The 14,777-nt window shown below is 39.5% G+C and overlaps 1 protein-coding gene across 1 annotated transcript; it reads left to right on the forward strand.

Annotated features, from left to right (window-relative positions):
* The first annotated feature begins 3,714 nt into the window (after positions 1 to 3,714).
* Positions 3,715 to 13,403, forward strand: LOC112434905 (hydroperoxide isomerase ALOXE3-like). The gene is made up of 15 exons (XM_024802654.2): positions 3,715 to 3,738; positions 3,894 to 4,056; positions 4,290 to 4,494; positions 4,637 to 4,718; positions 4,944 to 5,066; positions 5,157 to 5,260; positions 5,684 to 5,850; positions 5,981 to 6,124; positions 6,414 to 6,617; positions 6,801 to 6,887; positions 6,993 to 7,162; positions 9,579 to 9,700; positions 9,914 to 10,014; positions 10,668 to 10,838; positions 11,011 to 13,403. The coding sequence occupies exons 2-15, from the start codon at positions 3,904 to 3,906 to the stop codon at positions 11,188 to 11,190; spliced, it is 2,013 nt and encodes a 670-aa protein (XP_024658422.2). The 5' UTR covers positions 3,715 to 3,738; positions 3,894 to 3,903; the 3' UTR covers positions 11,191 to 13,403.
* Positions 13,404 to 14,777: the final 1,374 nt, after the last annotated feature.

The following is a 14,777-nucleotide window of genomic DNA, read 5'->3' on the forward strand; positions in this document are numbered from 1 at the left end:
TCAGTGACCGAAAACGCCGTTTACGTGTGGACGAAAAGTGCAAACGCATAGAAAAATCTGCGTTTTCAAAAATACCCGGGTACGTGTGGACGTAGCCTAAATCAGCTTTCTTCCCCTTTCTGATGCTTGGTTTGAACTTCAGGTTGCAGGTTGTTTTTGAGTTGTTGCCAAATGTTGTTGTTGTTTTTTTTTTATTTATGTTAAAGAGAAGCTGAACAGTTGCACACAACAAAGTGGCTGGTCAGTGTATACAGTAGTTTACCTACGAGAAGCAGTTATAATAATAAAATGTTTTAAAAAAAAAAATAAGAATCTTGGGACTAAATTCTTAATTTCTTGTTTTGTACTTAAAAATCTGTCATATCTTTTCTCAGAATAAGGTTTTTGAATGATATTTATTATTAAATTAATACCTTTATTCATTTAATAATGAATAAAGGTATTCATTAATCAATGCATAAATGAATAGATGCCCTCTGAGTTCTGTGTAATATATGCAAGATCTGTTTTGCTAAATAAGAGACTAAAATTGCTCTGTTCACCTGTGGTCTGTGCAGCAAAATCTAAACCTGAAGCACCACTTTGGGGGGGAAGGAAATTGTCTTCATTCTAACAGAAGAGTATTTGCAATTTGTAACTGTGCTGAAGTTTCAACAGTCTGTGGAGACTCTCACTTCCTCTGTCTGTTTGTAGGATGCAACATTTTACGCTGCCATATCTCTTCTGGAAAGCAGAAATTTCCCTGAAATTTGCGGTTCCTGCAAGGAGACATCTGGAACTTCCCCATGTCACACAGTGATAAACTTGTTCAGATTCCAAACTGGACAGCGGGTTTGTGTACTTGAACGTGACTATTACCGTGTATTGTACTGTTTGTTCAGCACCTCAGTATGCGCAGTATTTAGAATCTGAATAACTCAGAAGCATAACATTTCAATGGCTGTCACTATTATAGATTTTGCTGTCTATGTTGGGCACAGCCCGGTAGTGGTGTTGCTCTTGCAAAAAAGAGAGATATTTTTATGATACCAATTTTATTGCTTTTCGAGGTTGCTGCTGACCATGTAGTCATAATACTCATGAACTCACCTAATCACACATTTAGTGCTGAATGAACTTAATTTGTCCTTGACTGCTTGCAGGCCTCCTCAACTTCTAAGTGGATTTTAATTCTCATTTGTTTTTGCAATCCAGCTAACGAGTGACAAAACTTGTTACTTTCTGCAATTCACACATTGGTAAATGACTAATGGACTGTTTCTTACATGGCACTTTGTTACTCAATTTGAGCACTCATAGCACTTTAGAGCATACCTCATTCATCTAGTCACTCAGATTCATACAAGCACTTTCTTTCTTTGCCTAAGTAAATGGTAAGTGGTAAATGGATTGATTCTTATATAGCGCTTTTCTACTCAAAGCACTCAAAGCGCTTTACACAGCATTCACCCAATCACACAAACACTTTCTTCTGTGCTTTTAAGTTCTCACTAACTAACTAACTACTACTCATTCATACTCCTGGATGCATCAGAGAGCAACTTAGGGTTAGTATCTTGCCCAACATGCAGACTGGGGGAGCCTGCTCTACCTCCTGAGCTACCGCCAGCATAAGCGGTTTCTAGCTAGCATTCACACACCTTCACACTCTGATGAATGCATTAAAAAGCAACTTATTGTTCAGTATCTTACCCAAGAATACTGGCTGCTCTGGCTCCTGAGCTACAGTTAACCTACTACATTCCTGACGTTCTGATCCATAGTTTAGTTTACCTAAAGTTTAGGGAAACTTTATTTTAGGTAAACTAAAGTTTAGGTAAACTAGTTTAGTTTTTTTTCTGCAACTAATGGAAGCTATTTTGACAAGTTGTTATTCTGTTGTACAGTGTAATAAACACTTCATTGGCACATTTAGAATATTAGAAGATTATATTTTATATAAATAACCATCTGATATTTTAGTGTACAAAAGTAACTTTGCTCACTTCAGCAAAGCACAACAGAGAACTACACTGATCATTATAAACTCTTTTCTGTGCTCCTCTTGAAATAAATTAGCCAAACTGGCATTTATAAACTCAGCAGGGATAGCACTTCAGGCAAAATCCCAAATTAGAAAAGATGCCCCCCTTCCAAATGTTGGAAAGTGAAATATAACATTTCTTGTTAACTAAGGAGAAAATCCTGCCTTTTTTTCTTCTTTGTTTTAAAGGGAGCATCAGAATTCTGTTATGATGTTGGAAGGATTCAGAGTGTAGTGTATCTATATAAATATACATTAAACCTTTTAATGGTCAACATAATCACCACATTGTTATAGTTCGAAAAAAAAAAAACGGTGGCTTCGTGACTCTCGTGCTTTGCATTATAATCATTGTGTGCTTTAATCTTAAGGCAAATATTAAAACGTAATTTCTAACCTTTTACTGGAATTGAGAGAATAGCAATTCCGTGAATACGAGTCACTTCATACCTGTTCTGCATGACTAGCAGAGGCAGGTTTTGTAATCCTATTCTCACACTTAGTTTCACCATCTAAAACACAAATTCAGTGAAAGCCACAATCAAACAAACACCTTTTCACTGTAACCTTACACTGTAGCAGGAAGTGGTACCCGAATCAGTGTATTTTTAATCCTTTGGTCTAATGTTTAGGTTGTCTCAGGGTGGTTGTTGAACCAATTTAGTGTTGTTACTGCACTGAAGTGCCTTTTAACTGAGTATGTGCCAATAGTTACTACAGAAAACTAGAGTGATAAGTATTAGTAGGAACGTTTTGGTTTTACCTGAGGATTATGCACTTGCAGACACATTTAAAATCCTTTTCTCTTTAACTCTACTGATATTTAACACAAAAACTATTGTGCTGCACACATTACAGCAAAGTGAGTGTTGACTGATGATTGTGCAAACATATTTTTTCTCGTGGAAGGAAACTCCGCCCTTCATTCCAGTTTGCTGCACATGAATACGTTTTCCACTTTTGTATCCCCCATAGATGGACCAACAACTTGAAGCCCACCAAACTCCTGAAATCAGTGAACAAATATCACCACACCATTTAAACTTTTTTTTTTAACATAATATAATTATTAACGGAGGCAAAACAACTTAACTGTATTTACCACTACCCACTTTGATTTCATGACCATGCTCACAGAGCCATTGTTTAGTTATTATTCTGGCTCATTAACAAAAATAACAGATTTTTATTTTCCTATAAACAGTCCAACAAGGATACAATTCTATGTAGAGGCACATTACACTGGTGGTTACGGTGGCCCTGAGAGGCCAAACGGACTGCAACTAAAGAAAACACCAGCAATATGAAAACCGCTGCAAAAGCACACAAAACACAACGGAAATGGAAAAAAAATAAAATAGAAATAGGAAAAAACTGATTTCCAAAAGCACAAGAGAAGTGTTTCGGGGGAGACAATAACCGACGGACCAGTTGCAGGAACCAAAATATGCTAAGCATTGCGCTGTGAGACATTTAAAAGTGGAGGATCTAGGCACCTCACTGACCATGTGGGTGCCTGTGAACAGTGACCTGAGAATCATTCAAGCATAAAAATCACTCAAAGGATGAACCAGTGTTGTATCTACACTGTGGCGGGCGTGGTCGGTGGTGCCGCAGCAGGGAAGGCGGACACTCCCACTAAACTGAGTAAATAAAAAGGGGCAAGTTCTGACAGAACAGTTATTCTAAGAAACTTCCTCGTCTCATTTACAAAGGTAAGAGATATTTTCACAGGATTTCAGTCAGAAATTGTGGGTCAAAAAAGGCATTTAGATAATGTCTTCAAATTCTTTTAATTGTGATGTCACAATTTTAACTGCTTACATTTCCAAATCAGTGCTAAGAGTGATTATAATTCTCCCCCTACCAGGATTTGAAAAATGGTGCAGTATAAAGTGACCGTATTCACTGGTGATCGCCTTAATTCCACTACTCTCAACAATGTCTTCATTAAGCTGGTGGGCACAGATGGGGAGAGTGATCGCAAGTGGCTCATGGGCTTGAAAGGGGCTTCATCCTTCGTCAGAGGAGCTGTAAGTCTGGGATGGCCACCTCCATGATTTTTTCAGGTTCCCTATATGACATTATACATGCAAACTTTTAGGGAAATAAGGGAATTATTAACTGTGATTTATGTAAAGTTGAAATCTATCACCATGAAGATGGTCAAAGCAAACAGTTCACTTCATGGACCACAGTAAATTATAAGAGGAATTGTATGCTCGAGTGTTACAGCTCAGCACAAACTGCTATGTCATTTCTTTAGGTATCAAAGTTTAAGGTGTCCTGCTCCACTTCCCTTGGAAATCTTGTGCTGATAGAGTTAGACAAACAGTCTCTCCCACTGTTCCCAGAAGATGATTGGTTTTGTGCCAAGGTGGAAGTGAAATCCCCTGAAGGAGACATCTACAGCTTTCCCGTCTACCGCTGGATTGCTGATAGCAAGGTGCACCGCTTCAAAGATGGAAAAGGTTTGGGAAACTGTGCTCATCTTAAATCTTGTTCAAACCATTGCAGATGTAAAACAAAGTTTGTAATGAGGCTGAAGCAGTTTCCTAATACAGTATATACCATATTTACAAGAACAACTTGAAACCATTTTTTCTTAATTAGCTCTGAGAGTCTTTGAAGACAACCATCATCTTGGCAGGTACAGTCGGCAGCAAGAGATTCAGCAGCGAGAGGAAGACTATCGGTGAGAATTCAGAGCTTATACATATTTTGGCCTTACAGCTCCTGAAACTAGAATACAAATGCTGTCCAGTTATAGCTGAATATCCTAATACTAATGATATTTAACCTTAAAATTAAGCATTACAATATATTGTTTGTCTGCTGGGATTAATTAAAAAATGCATTGTAAACTATATTATTCATATATTATGTTTTGTGAATTGAAACTGCAATTTCTTTTTCTCAGCTGGGATGCATATGCAGAGGGAATACCTCACTCCTTGAAGGCACAAAACCCAATTTTTCTGCCATCAGAGGTTCAGTTCTCCTTCACCAAAACTACAGAGTTTGTCTACACTGCTTCCACAGGGTGAAGTTCTTTTTTTTCTCTTTACCTATCAAAACTATAACTATGTTAAATATAATAAAGAAATAAGATGAATGTGCTCTTCTGTTTCAGACTGACTGAGCTGAAGCTGAAGGGACTGGATAACCGTAAGGAGAAGTGGGATAATATTGACAGCATCAATCGAGTGTTTTGCTGCAAAAAGACTGAAATATCAGGTAACTAACATCATAGTTGGAGTATCGAGTACTTATACTTTGTGCATAATAATATGTACTTAACTGTTACCTTTGAAGTATTACTATATCAGTATACATAGTCGATTTTCCTGAATAATAAGAACATTATACAGTCTGTTCTGCAAAAACATATATATTATATATGTTTATAGCTATTGATTGATGTTTAAAACTGAGAATATAAAGTCTCATTTTATCTTATGACAGGTGATCTAACAAGTAGAATATGGTTTCAATATCTAATAAAGCTCACTAGAGAGAGCTTATGACTTTTTATACATTTCACATAATCAAGACTCTCAGACACTGAACTTCTGACACAAAGTTAGAAATGTAGCAAAATTTGTAGGCTAGTTTAAAAAAGGAACATATTCTTTTTCTTTTTCTTTTTTTTTTTTGCAGAATATGTTCAGGAACACTGGAAAGAAGATGCTTTCTTTGGCTACCAGTTTCTAAATGGTGTCAACCCCATTTTGATCCAGTGTTGTACAACCCTGCCCAGTAACTTCCCTGTCACTGATGACATGGTCTTTCCCCGCAGTCGTTGCGACCTTGCAGATGAAATGAAGGTGACTGTAGAAAGACACAAAAAAAGGAGAAAGAAATGTTTCTTAAATCAGCTACTTGGTCATTGCAATAAATGCACTTACACATTCACTGAATATACACACTGCTGAAATAACCTGAACTTTCAAACAGAAAGGGAACATATTCCTGTGTGACTACAAGCTTCTGGATGGAGTGAAAGCAAACACCATCAATGGGAAGAAGCAGTATTTGATGGCTCCTCTCGTCCTGCTCCACAAAGATCCTGATAATAAACTAATGCCGATTGCTATTCAGGTAATTCAGTTCAGATGAGCTTTATTTACATAGCAAAATATATATATTTTCTATGGTAAATATGAGAGGAAAATCCCAATAATCAGGCAATTCTTTGTGAGCAAGCACTTTGGCAACTGGAAAGGAAAACTCCCTTTTTAACAGGAAGAAACCTCTGTCAGAAGCCACCTCCCACGACAAGTTGGGAGTGAGGGGAGAGGGAGAAGGACAAAAGACATGCTGTAGAAGAAAGACGGATATTAAAAATAACTAATAATTTGACTTATCACTTGACCCTGTCCTTGTATAGCTGAAGCAGACTCCATCAGATGACAATCCGATCTTTCTTCCTACTGATTCTGAGTACGACTGGTTGATCGCCAAGATTTTTGTAAGAAGTGCAGATTTCAATCACCATCAGCTCAATGCTCACCTTCTGCGCACGCACTTGCTGGCTGAGGTTTTTGCAGTGTCACTGCTGCGCAACGTGCCCATGGTGCATCCTCTGTACAAGGTAACTGACGTTTGCTGAAACTCAGTGTTTTGGTTTGTAAATAATTTTAAATAACGTTGAAAGCATTTGAGTTTATCAATGTGTCCACAAAGGACATTTGATTGTGCAACAGCGTATCTCAGCATAATAAATGCCAAAGTTTTGCCCCAATCTAGCACTAACAGAGTTCCCTCTTTCCCTCAGCTCCTCAAACTTCACACACGCTACACTCTGCAGATCAACTTCTTAGCTCGACGCCTTCTCATTTCTGAGATTGGCGCTTTCACTCAGGTATGCAAAGAACAGCACACTCACTAGACCTTTACCTAAATAACTGTTTCTTTTTCAGTGTCATGTACAACATTTGTCTCTAACTGTGAGCTACCCATTCTCTAGTTTGCATCATCAGGTGGAGAGGGCATGTTTACAATCCTGAAGAGGTCAGTGTCCTCAATGACCTACAGCTCCCTCTGTATGCCAGATAACATTGCTGAACGTGGCCTAGAAGCTGTGCCAAACTTCTACTACAGGGATGATGGCCTAAAGGTTTGGGATATCATCCACAGGTATGGTAGTTTTGCCCTCTTAATGACGCCACCAAGCTGCTGCAGTTCTGTTATAACAATAATATTTTATTATTTGTTAGTTTATTATTTTTATTTTATTTATGTCATTTTACAATTCTGTTTTCCATCCATCCATCGTCTTCCGCTTATCGGGGGCCGGGTCGCGGGGGCAGCATCCTAAGCAGAGAAGCCCAGACCTCCCTCTCCCCAGCTACCTCCTCCAGCTTGTCTGGGGGAACACCAAGGTGTTCCCAGGCCAGCCAAGAGATATAATCTCTCCTGCGTGTCTTGGGTCTGCCCCTGGGCCTCCTCCCGGATTCTGGGAGTTGGCCCAGGACCGGGAACATTATTTTTTCAATTTGGTTTCCCAATAAAAGATCATTGAAAAAATGAACACAAAATTAACACACAAGAAAGAGATGAAAACAGGCGCTGTTGGAATGCTACTAAGCAAGTAACCCCAGTGGAAGGGTTACGTGACTAGGATGAGGGACCTATGGAATCTTCGATACCCAGCATCCAGATTGATGGCGAAACAACTTGGGGAATGTTTTCCAACATTCAGAAGATGGAACTGCTCAGACAGCTAGAGATTGACGAGGTACAACACAAATGCTACGGCAAGGGGAAGCTAGGATGACAGGTCAAGGGGGAGATATCATCACCTCCACCTGAGATTGGGTGGGGGCCCCAAGTGCGATGGAAGAAGGATCATTGAGCACGAGAGGAACTGACCTGAGAGATAAGATCATGGCAAAGCTGGAAACCTGGATCCTTCATGGCTGGTTACTAAGACTATGTGAAGTACCCTCAGAAGATCTACTAGATCAGGGGTGTCGAACCCCAGGCCTCAAGGGCCGGTGTCCTGCAGGTTTTATATGTGTCCTTGATCCATCACAGCTGATTTAAATGGATAAATTACCTCCTCAAAATGTCTTGAAGTTCTCCAGAGGTCTGGTTATGAACTAATCATTCGATTCACATGCGTGATATCTAAAACCTGTAGGACACCTGCCCTCGAGGCCTGGAGTTTGACACCCGTATACTAGATGATGTGAATGCTGCACTATGGACAAGACTGAGACTAACCAGCTGATCTACACCACGGCAACAGTGATCAGTGAGATACTTCGCTACAAGTTCAACAGCCACAAGGAGCAGTGCCCTACATGGAGAAGGAGAATAGAGGCCAAGATAAGGGTAGCACGGAGGGAGGTTAGCCAACTATCGGAGCTGCAGAAAGGTGCAATGAAAAAGGTGCTACGGCCAAGCAAAGACTCATAGCCTTGGCAAACTTGAAGAGGTACACCAAAGAGATAGAAAGCAGGAGAATAAACCAGCTGTTCTCCACAGAACCAGCCATGGTGTACTCTTAATGGCAGGGGAACAATATGAGAATAGCAGCACCAAGGCTGGAAACAGAGCAATAGTGGAAGAGCATATGGGAGAAGAACCCAACCCATGGCATCAATGCTCAGTGGCTAGTGGATCTAAGAGCAGACCACAGCAATCTCCGTGAACAGAGTCATTCAAGAAAGGGTCTCCAGTATGAAGAGTTGGACAGCACCAGGCCCTGACTTGATTCACGCCTACTGGCTGAAGAAGCTGACTGCAGTCCACGAGTGTCTGACAGCACAAATGAACCAGCTTCTAGTCGATGAGAGACACTGAAAATGGAAATACCAGAAGAGCAAAACACCAGCTACTGGTAGACAAAGCAGTCGCTTAAAACTGCAAGACTAGGCTGACCAACCTGTGCACTGCCTGGATTGGTTACAAAAGGCCTATGACTCAATGCCCCACACCACTTCCTGTGGGGCATTCCTCTATCTGCTGGTGGAATGTACCACAGGCAGATAGAGGAAGTGGCTGACATCCAGAAATCCTACCAGTGACTGGACAAAGCTGGAGTGAAAGACAACACAGAGACACTAATCTTGGCAGCACAGGAACAAGCTCCATAGAGGCTGGGGTCTATCACATCAGGCAAGACCCCAGTTGCATGCTGTGTAAAAATGCCCCTGAGATAATCCAGCACATAAGAGTAGACTGCAAGATGCTAGCAGGCAGGGGCATGGAGCGCCATAATCAAGTGGCCGGTGCGGAGTATGGCCTGGAAGTCCCGAGGTCAAAATAGGAGGCGCCGCGTAGGATGGTTGAGTGATCAAGCTAAGCAAGTACCACAGGAAGTTCTGTGGTTCCTGTAGGCACTCAGATGAGACATTAGTATATTAAGTTCAGCTTTAAGTACAGACTAATGTTAAACATTGTTCAATTTTTTAAATTAAAGTTTCTCAGAAGGTGTTAGTACTTCTCTTAAAATGAAAGGTGTGTCTAATACTTACAGATATCTACCATCCCTAAGTAAAATGAATGAAATAAATAATGAAAGCATATTTCATCCAATTTCTCAAAGGTTTGTGCAGGGAATGCTCGGCTACTACTACAAGAGTGACAGTGAAGTCCAGCAGGACTCTGAACTTCAGAAGTGGATTTTGGACATTTTTGAACATGGTTTCTTTTCTCAAGCAGAAACAGGTTGGCTTCAAAGAAATGTTCAGTTCTTATTATGATAAAGTTGATTGATCCTTAGTACTGAGATGTTACATCACTGATGATGTGTCCAGGGGCACCAGAGGGTGTATCATAAACAGTATATATAATTATAATCCAAACATAAATCCAATTTTTGTTTGTTCACCTCAATGCAATTGATGCTGGGGGGGGGGGGGGGGGGTTTCTGCTCAACAGGAATTCCTCAGACATTTACTTGTGTGACTGAGTTGGTCAAGTTTGTCACCATGGTGATCTTCACTTGCTCAGCCCAGCATGCAGCCGTGAACTCTGGACAGGTGAGTCCTTGTATAAACAGTTTCACTTTTTTTTTTTTAAACAACAGTGCATGAACATCTGAGAACCTAGGAGACCTTTGGGAGAGCAATGATGATCCATCTCATTTAGGATTCTAGCTGCTCAACAGTCCTGGGTCTTTATCCTGTTCTTCATTTCATGATGTATCAAATGTTTTCAACTGGTGAATGGTCTAGTCTGCAGCAAGGCAAGTTCAGCATCCAGACTCTTCCATAATGAAACTATGATGTGATAGGTGCAATATGGGGTTCAGCACTGTCTTGCTGAAATATGTAAGTCCTTCTCTGAAAAAGATGTCATCTGGATGAGAGCATGTGTTGCTCTAAAACCAAACTGTATTTATGTATATTTACATCTGAGAAACTCTGGCTCTCTAACATACTCTGTTTATACCCAGTCATGGTACTGACAAGCTGCAGTTGTTGAGGCATTTCTTCCAAAATCAGTGAAGTTAAACTAAACTGGTCATGCAAAGAGAAAATGTGAATAATTATATAAATAGTACCATAAAACTACAGGTACTATATCACCAATATAAAAAAAGAAAGAAAGAAGGAATTATACATTAAACGCCATTATTACACCATCATTTTACTTTTTAATCAGTTATCTTTTACTTCTTGATCAAATGCAGTATGACTATGGTGGCTGGATGCCCAACACTCCCATCTCCCTGCAACTCCCGCCACCGACCACAAAGGGGACGACAAGCGAGGCCACAATGTTGGCGACCTTCCCTGACGTCAATGTAACAGTTAAGGGCATGGCCACCGTGTGGTTACTCAGCAAGCAGTCCAGTGACTTTGTAAGCAGCAAAGATTTCATTAAGAATGACAGGAATTATGTCTGAATTTAATTTTTGTAAACACATTACAACTGTATACAATCATTCCAAGAGCCTATTTTGAATAAAAACAAATAATTGTTTTAATTGAATTTTGTTGAAGAAAACTTAAATGTATCATTGTTCTCATCAGGTCCCTCTTGGCCAGTACCCGGAGGAGCATTTCATTGAGGAAATTCCTCGCAAAATACTAAAGGATTTTCAGATGGAGCTTGAAGATTTAAGTTTAGTTATTAAAGCCAGAAACAAGCGTTTAGAAGTGCCATACACCTACATGGATCCGGCAGAGTTAGAAAACAGTGTGGCCATTTGAATATTAGAAGACTCAGCTGTGAGACAAAATTCAGTTCCCTCTTCAAACAACAGCAGGGAAAGACCTCTAAGTTCTGACTTTTACTGATGAAATAGAACAAAGAACTTACTACTTATAATCACTATATACTAAACTGTAATTTTTTTCATCTGTGTTAAAATGTGATTCTTTTTTTGCATTACAATCTTGAATCATCTGATTTGAAATGAAAAATGTTTGATTTTTGGGGGTGTCTGTTTTGAGACAGTTGATCTCCTGATCATGATGTATTTTCTTCTTAGAAAACATTTACTGCATTTCATTGTTTATATTTTCATTATTTTAATGTTTCAATTTTCTTGAGCTAAACCCAAACAGCTTTTTGATGAGTTAGACAACATGAACACCCTAAACTTCGCCTGAGACTGCTACTTCATCTCGGCCACCAATGTGCACTTGGTTTCTTTGTTTCTTTGCTGAAACCTGATTGTATTTTAGCATCATATTCTAAATTATCAGTTCTCTAAAGCCTCATTTAATGCATGGCACAGATTAAACACACATGGCTCACAGACATTAACAAGATGGGTCTGCATTATCCACATTAGCCTGCTTATACTGTTGACATGTGTAGCATATTTATTTAACACTGCAAAATAGAGTGATGTTTACATAGGCCACTGTATTTTGTGTAGATACCATCTCAGTGGCAAAAATGTGATTATATTCAATTCAGTTCAATTTATATAGCACCAAATCTCAACAACAGTCATCTCAATTCAGAATGTGATAATATCAATTTCCTTTACACTCACTGGGCACATTATTAGGTACACCTTGCTAGCACAAAGCTAGAACAAAGTGTTGGAAATATTCTTCAGTTGCTGCAGATTTGTCAGCTACACATCCATGATGTGAATCAAAGCTTATCTACTGGGTTGAGATCTTATGACTTTGACCATTTAAGTACAGCTCATTGTCATCTCAAGAAACCTGTTTGAGATGAAGTGAGTTTTGTGATATGAAACATTATCCTACTGCCCACATAGCAGACAGGTCTGGCCGGGATCTGGTGTCAAACCAGCACTGCTGGCTGACTTCTGATGGAAGCAGCCATCAGAAGATGGGTACACTGTGATAATTAAGGGACTGACATGGTCTGCAACAATACTCAGGTAGGTCGCTGTGTTTAAACAAGGCTCAATTGGTACCAAGGAGCAGACCAACGTCTGACAAGAAAATATCCTCCCATACCATTATAGTCACTGATACAAAGCTGTATGGATCTATGCTTTTATGTTGTTTGCACCATCTAAATACTGGAGCAGAGAAACCAAAACCAGGCAGTGTTTTTCCAATCTCCTATTGTCCAGTTGAGTGAGCTCATGTCAAATATGGCCCCATTTTCCTGTCTTGACAGGAATGACACCTGGTGTGGCCTATCTGCTTCAAGATTAGACATGACTCATTACAAGTGTTGCTTGTAATGAGTCCTAACTCGAATTATTTGTAGTAGTCTGGCATTTTCCCTCTGATTTCTAATACTCTGCCTGGCACCAACAACCATGCCAAGTCTAAAGTTTAAGGCTACGTCCACACGTACACGGGTATTTTGAAAACTGAGATTTTCCGTTTTCGTTTTAAAAAATAATCCCGTCCACACGTAAACGCAGAAATGAAGGAAAACGCTGCTAGGAACATGCCAAAGCAACAGGTGGCGATATATTCCTAACCATGTAGAAATGTTGGCCAATCAGAAGTCTAGAAGCCTCGGTGGGAAATAGTAAACAAGGATGGGGCATAGAAGCAGAACCGAGTCATATGTGTGGAGGGACAGTAACTGTGTGTGTATATGTAAGCATTTAAACACTGCAGAGAGTACAATTAACAGTAATAGTATTGTAGAAATTCATTTCACCGAAACAATAACGTGGCACACAGTGTGACGTCAAAAAAGGCGCACACCTTTGACGCTGCGTTTTCTCTGTTTTTCTCGTCCACACGTCAACGCAAAAACTGAGTTTTCAAAAATCTCCACCCTGGCCGGAGTTTTTAAAAATCTCAGTTTTCAGTGACCGAAAACGCCGTTTACGTGTGGACGAAAAGTGCAAACGCATAGAAAAATCTGCGTTTTCAAAAATACCCGGGTACGTGTGGACGTAGCCTAAATCAGCTTTCTTCCCCTTTCTGATGCTTGGTTTGAACTTCAGGTTGCAGGTTGTTTTTGAGTTGTTGCCAAATGTTGTTGTTGTTGTTGTTTTTTTATTTATGTTAAAGAGAAGCTGAACAGTTGCACACAACAAAGTGGCTGGTCAGTGTATACAGTAGTTTACCTACGAGAAGCAGTTATAATAATAAAATGTTTTAAAAAAAAAATAAGAATCTTGGGACTAAATTCTTAATTTCTTGTTTTGTACTTAAAAATCTGTCATATATTTTTTCTGAAAAAGGTTTTTGAATGATATTTATTATTAAATTAATACCTTTATTCATTTAATAATGAATAAAGGTATTCATTAATCAATGCATAAATGAATAGATGCCCTCTGAGTTCTGTGTAATATATGCAAGATCTGTTTTGCTAAATAAGAGACTAAAATTGCTCTGTTCACCTGTGGTCTGTGCAGCAAAATCGAAACCTGAAGCACCACTTTGGGGGGGAAGGAAATTGTCTTCATTCTAACAGAAGAGTATTTGCGATTTGTAACTGTGCTGAAGTTTCAACAGTCTGTGGAGACTCTCACTTCCTCTGTCTGTTTGTAGGATGCAACATTTTACGCTGCCATATCTCTTCTGGAAAGCAGAAATTTCCCTGAAATTTGCGGTTCCTGCAAGGAGACATCTGGAACTTCCCCATGTCGCACAGTGATAAACTTGTTCAGATTCCAAACTGGACAGCGGGTTTGTGTACTTGAACGTGACTATTACCGTGTATTGTACTGTTTGTTCAGCACCTCAGTATGCGCAGTATTTAGAATCTGAATAACTCAGAAGCATAACATTTCAATGGCTGTCACTATTATAGATTTTGCTGTCTATGTTGGGCACAGCCCGGTAGTGGTGTTGCTCTTGCAAAAAAGAGAGATATTTTTATGATACCAATTTTATTGCTTTTCGAGGTTGCTGCTGACCATGTAGTCATAATACTCCTGAACTCACCTAATCACACATTTAGTGCTGAATGAACTTAATTTGTCCTTGACTGCTTGCAGGCCTCCTCAACTTCTAAGTGGATTTTAATTCTCATTTGTTTTTGCAATCCAGCTAACGAGTGACAAAACTTGTTACTTTCTGCAATTCACACATTGGTAAATGACTAATGGACTGTTTCTTACATGGCACTTTGTTACTCAATTTGAGCACTCATAGCACTTTAGAGCATACCTCATTCATCTAGTCACTCAGATTCATACAAGCACTTTCTTTCTTTGCCTAAGTAAATGGTAAGTGGTAAATGGATTGATTCTTATATAGCGCTTTTCTACTCAAAGCACTCAAAGCGCTTTACTCAGCATTCACCCAATCACACAAACACTTTCTTCTGTGCTTTTAAGTTCTCACTAACTAACTAACTACTACTCATTCATACTCCTGGATGCATCAGAGAG

This window comes from Maylandia zebra, linkage group LG6 (genome assembly GCF_041146795.1).
Source record: "Maylandia zebra isolate NMK-2024a linkage group LG6, Mzebra_GT3a, whole genome shotgun sequence".
Taxonomy (NCBI): domain Eukaryota; kingdom Metazoa; phylum Chordata; class Actinopteri; order Cichliformes; family Cichlidae; genus Maylandia; species Maylandia zebra.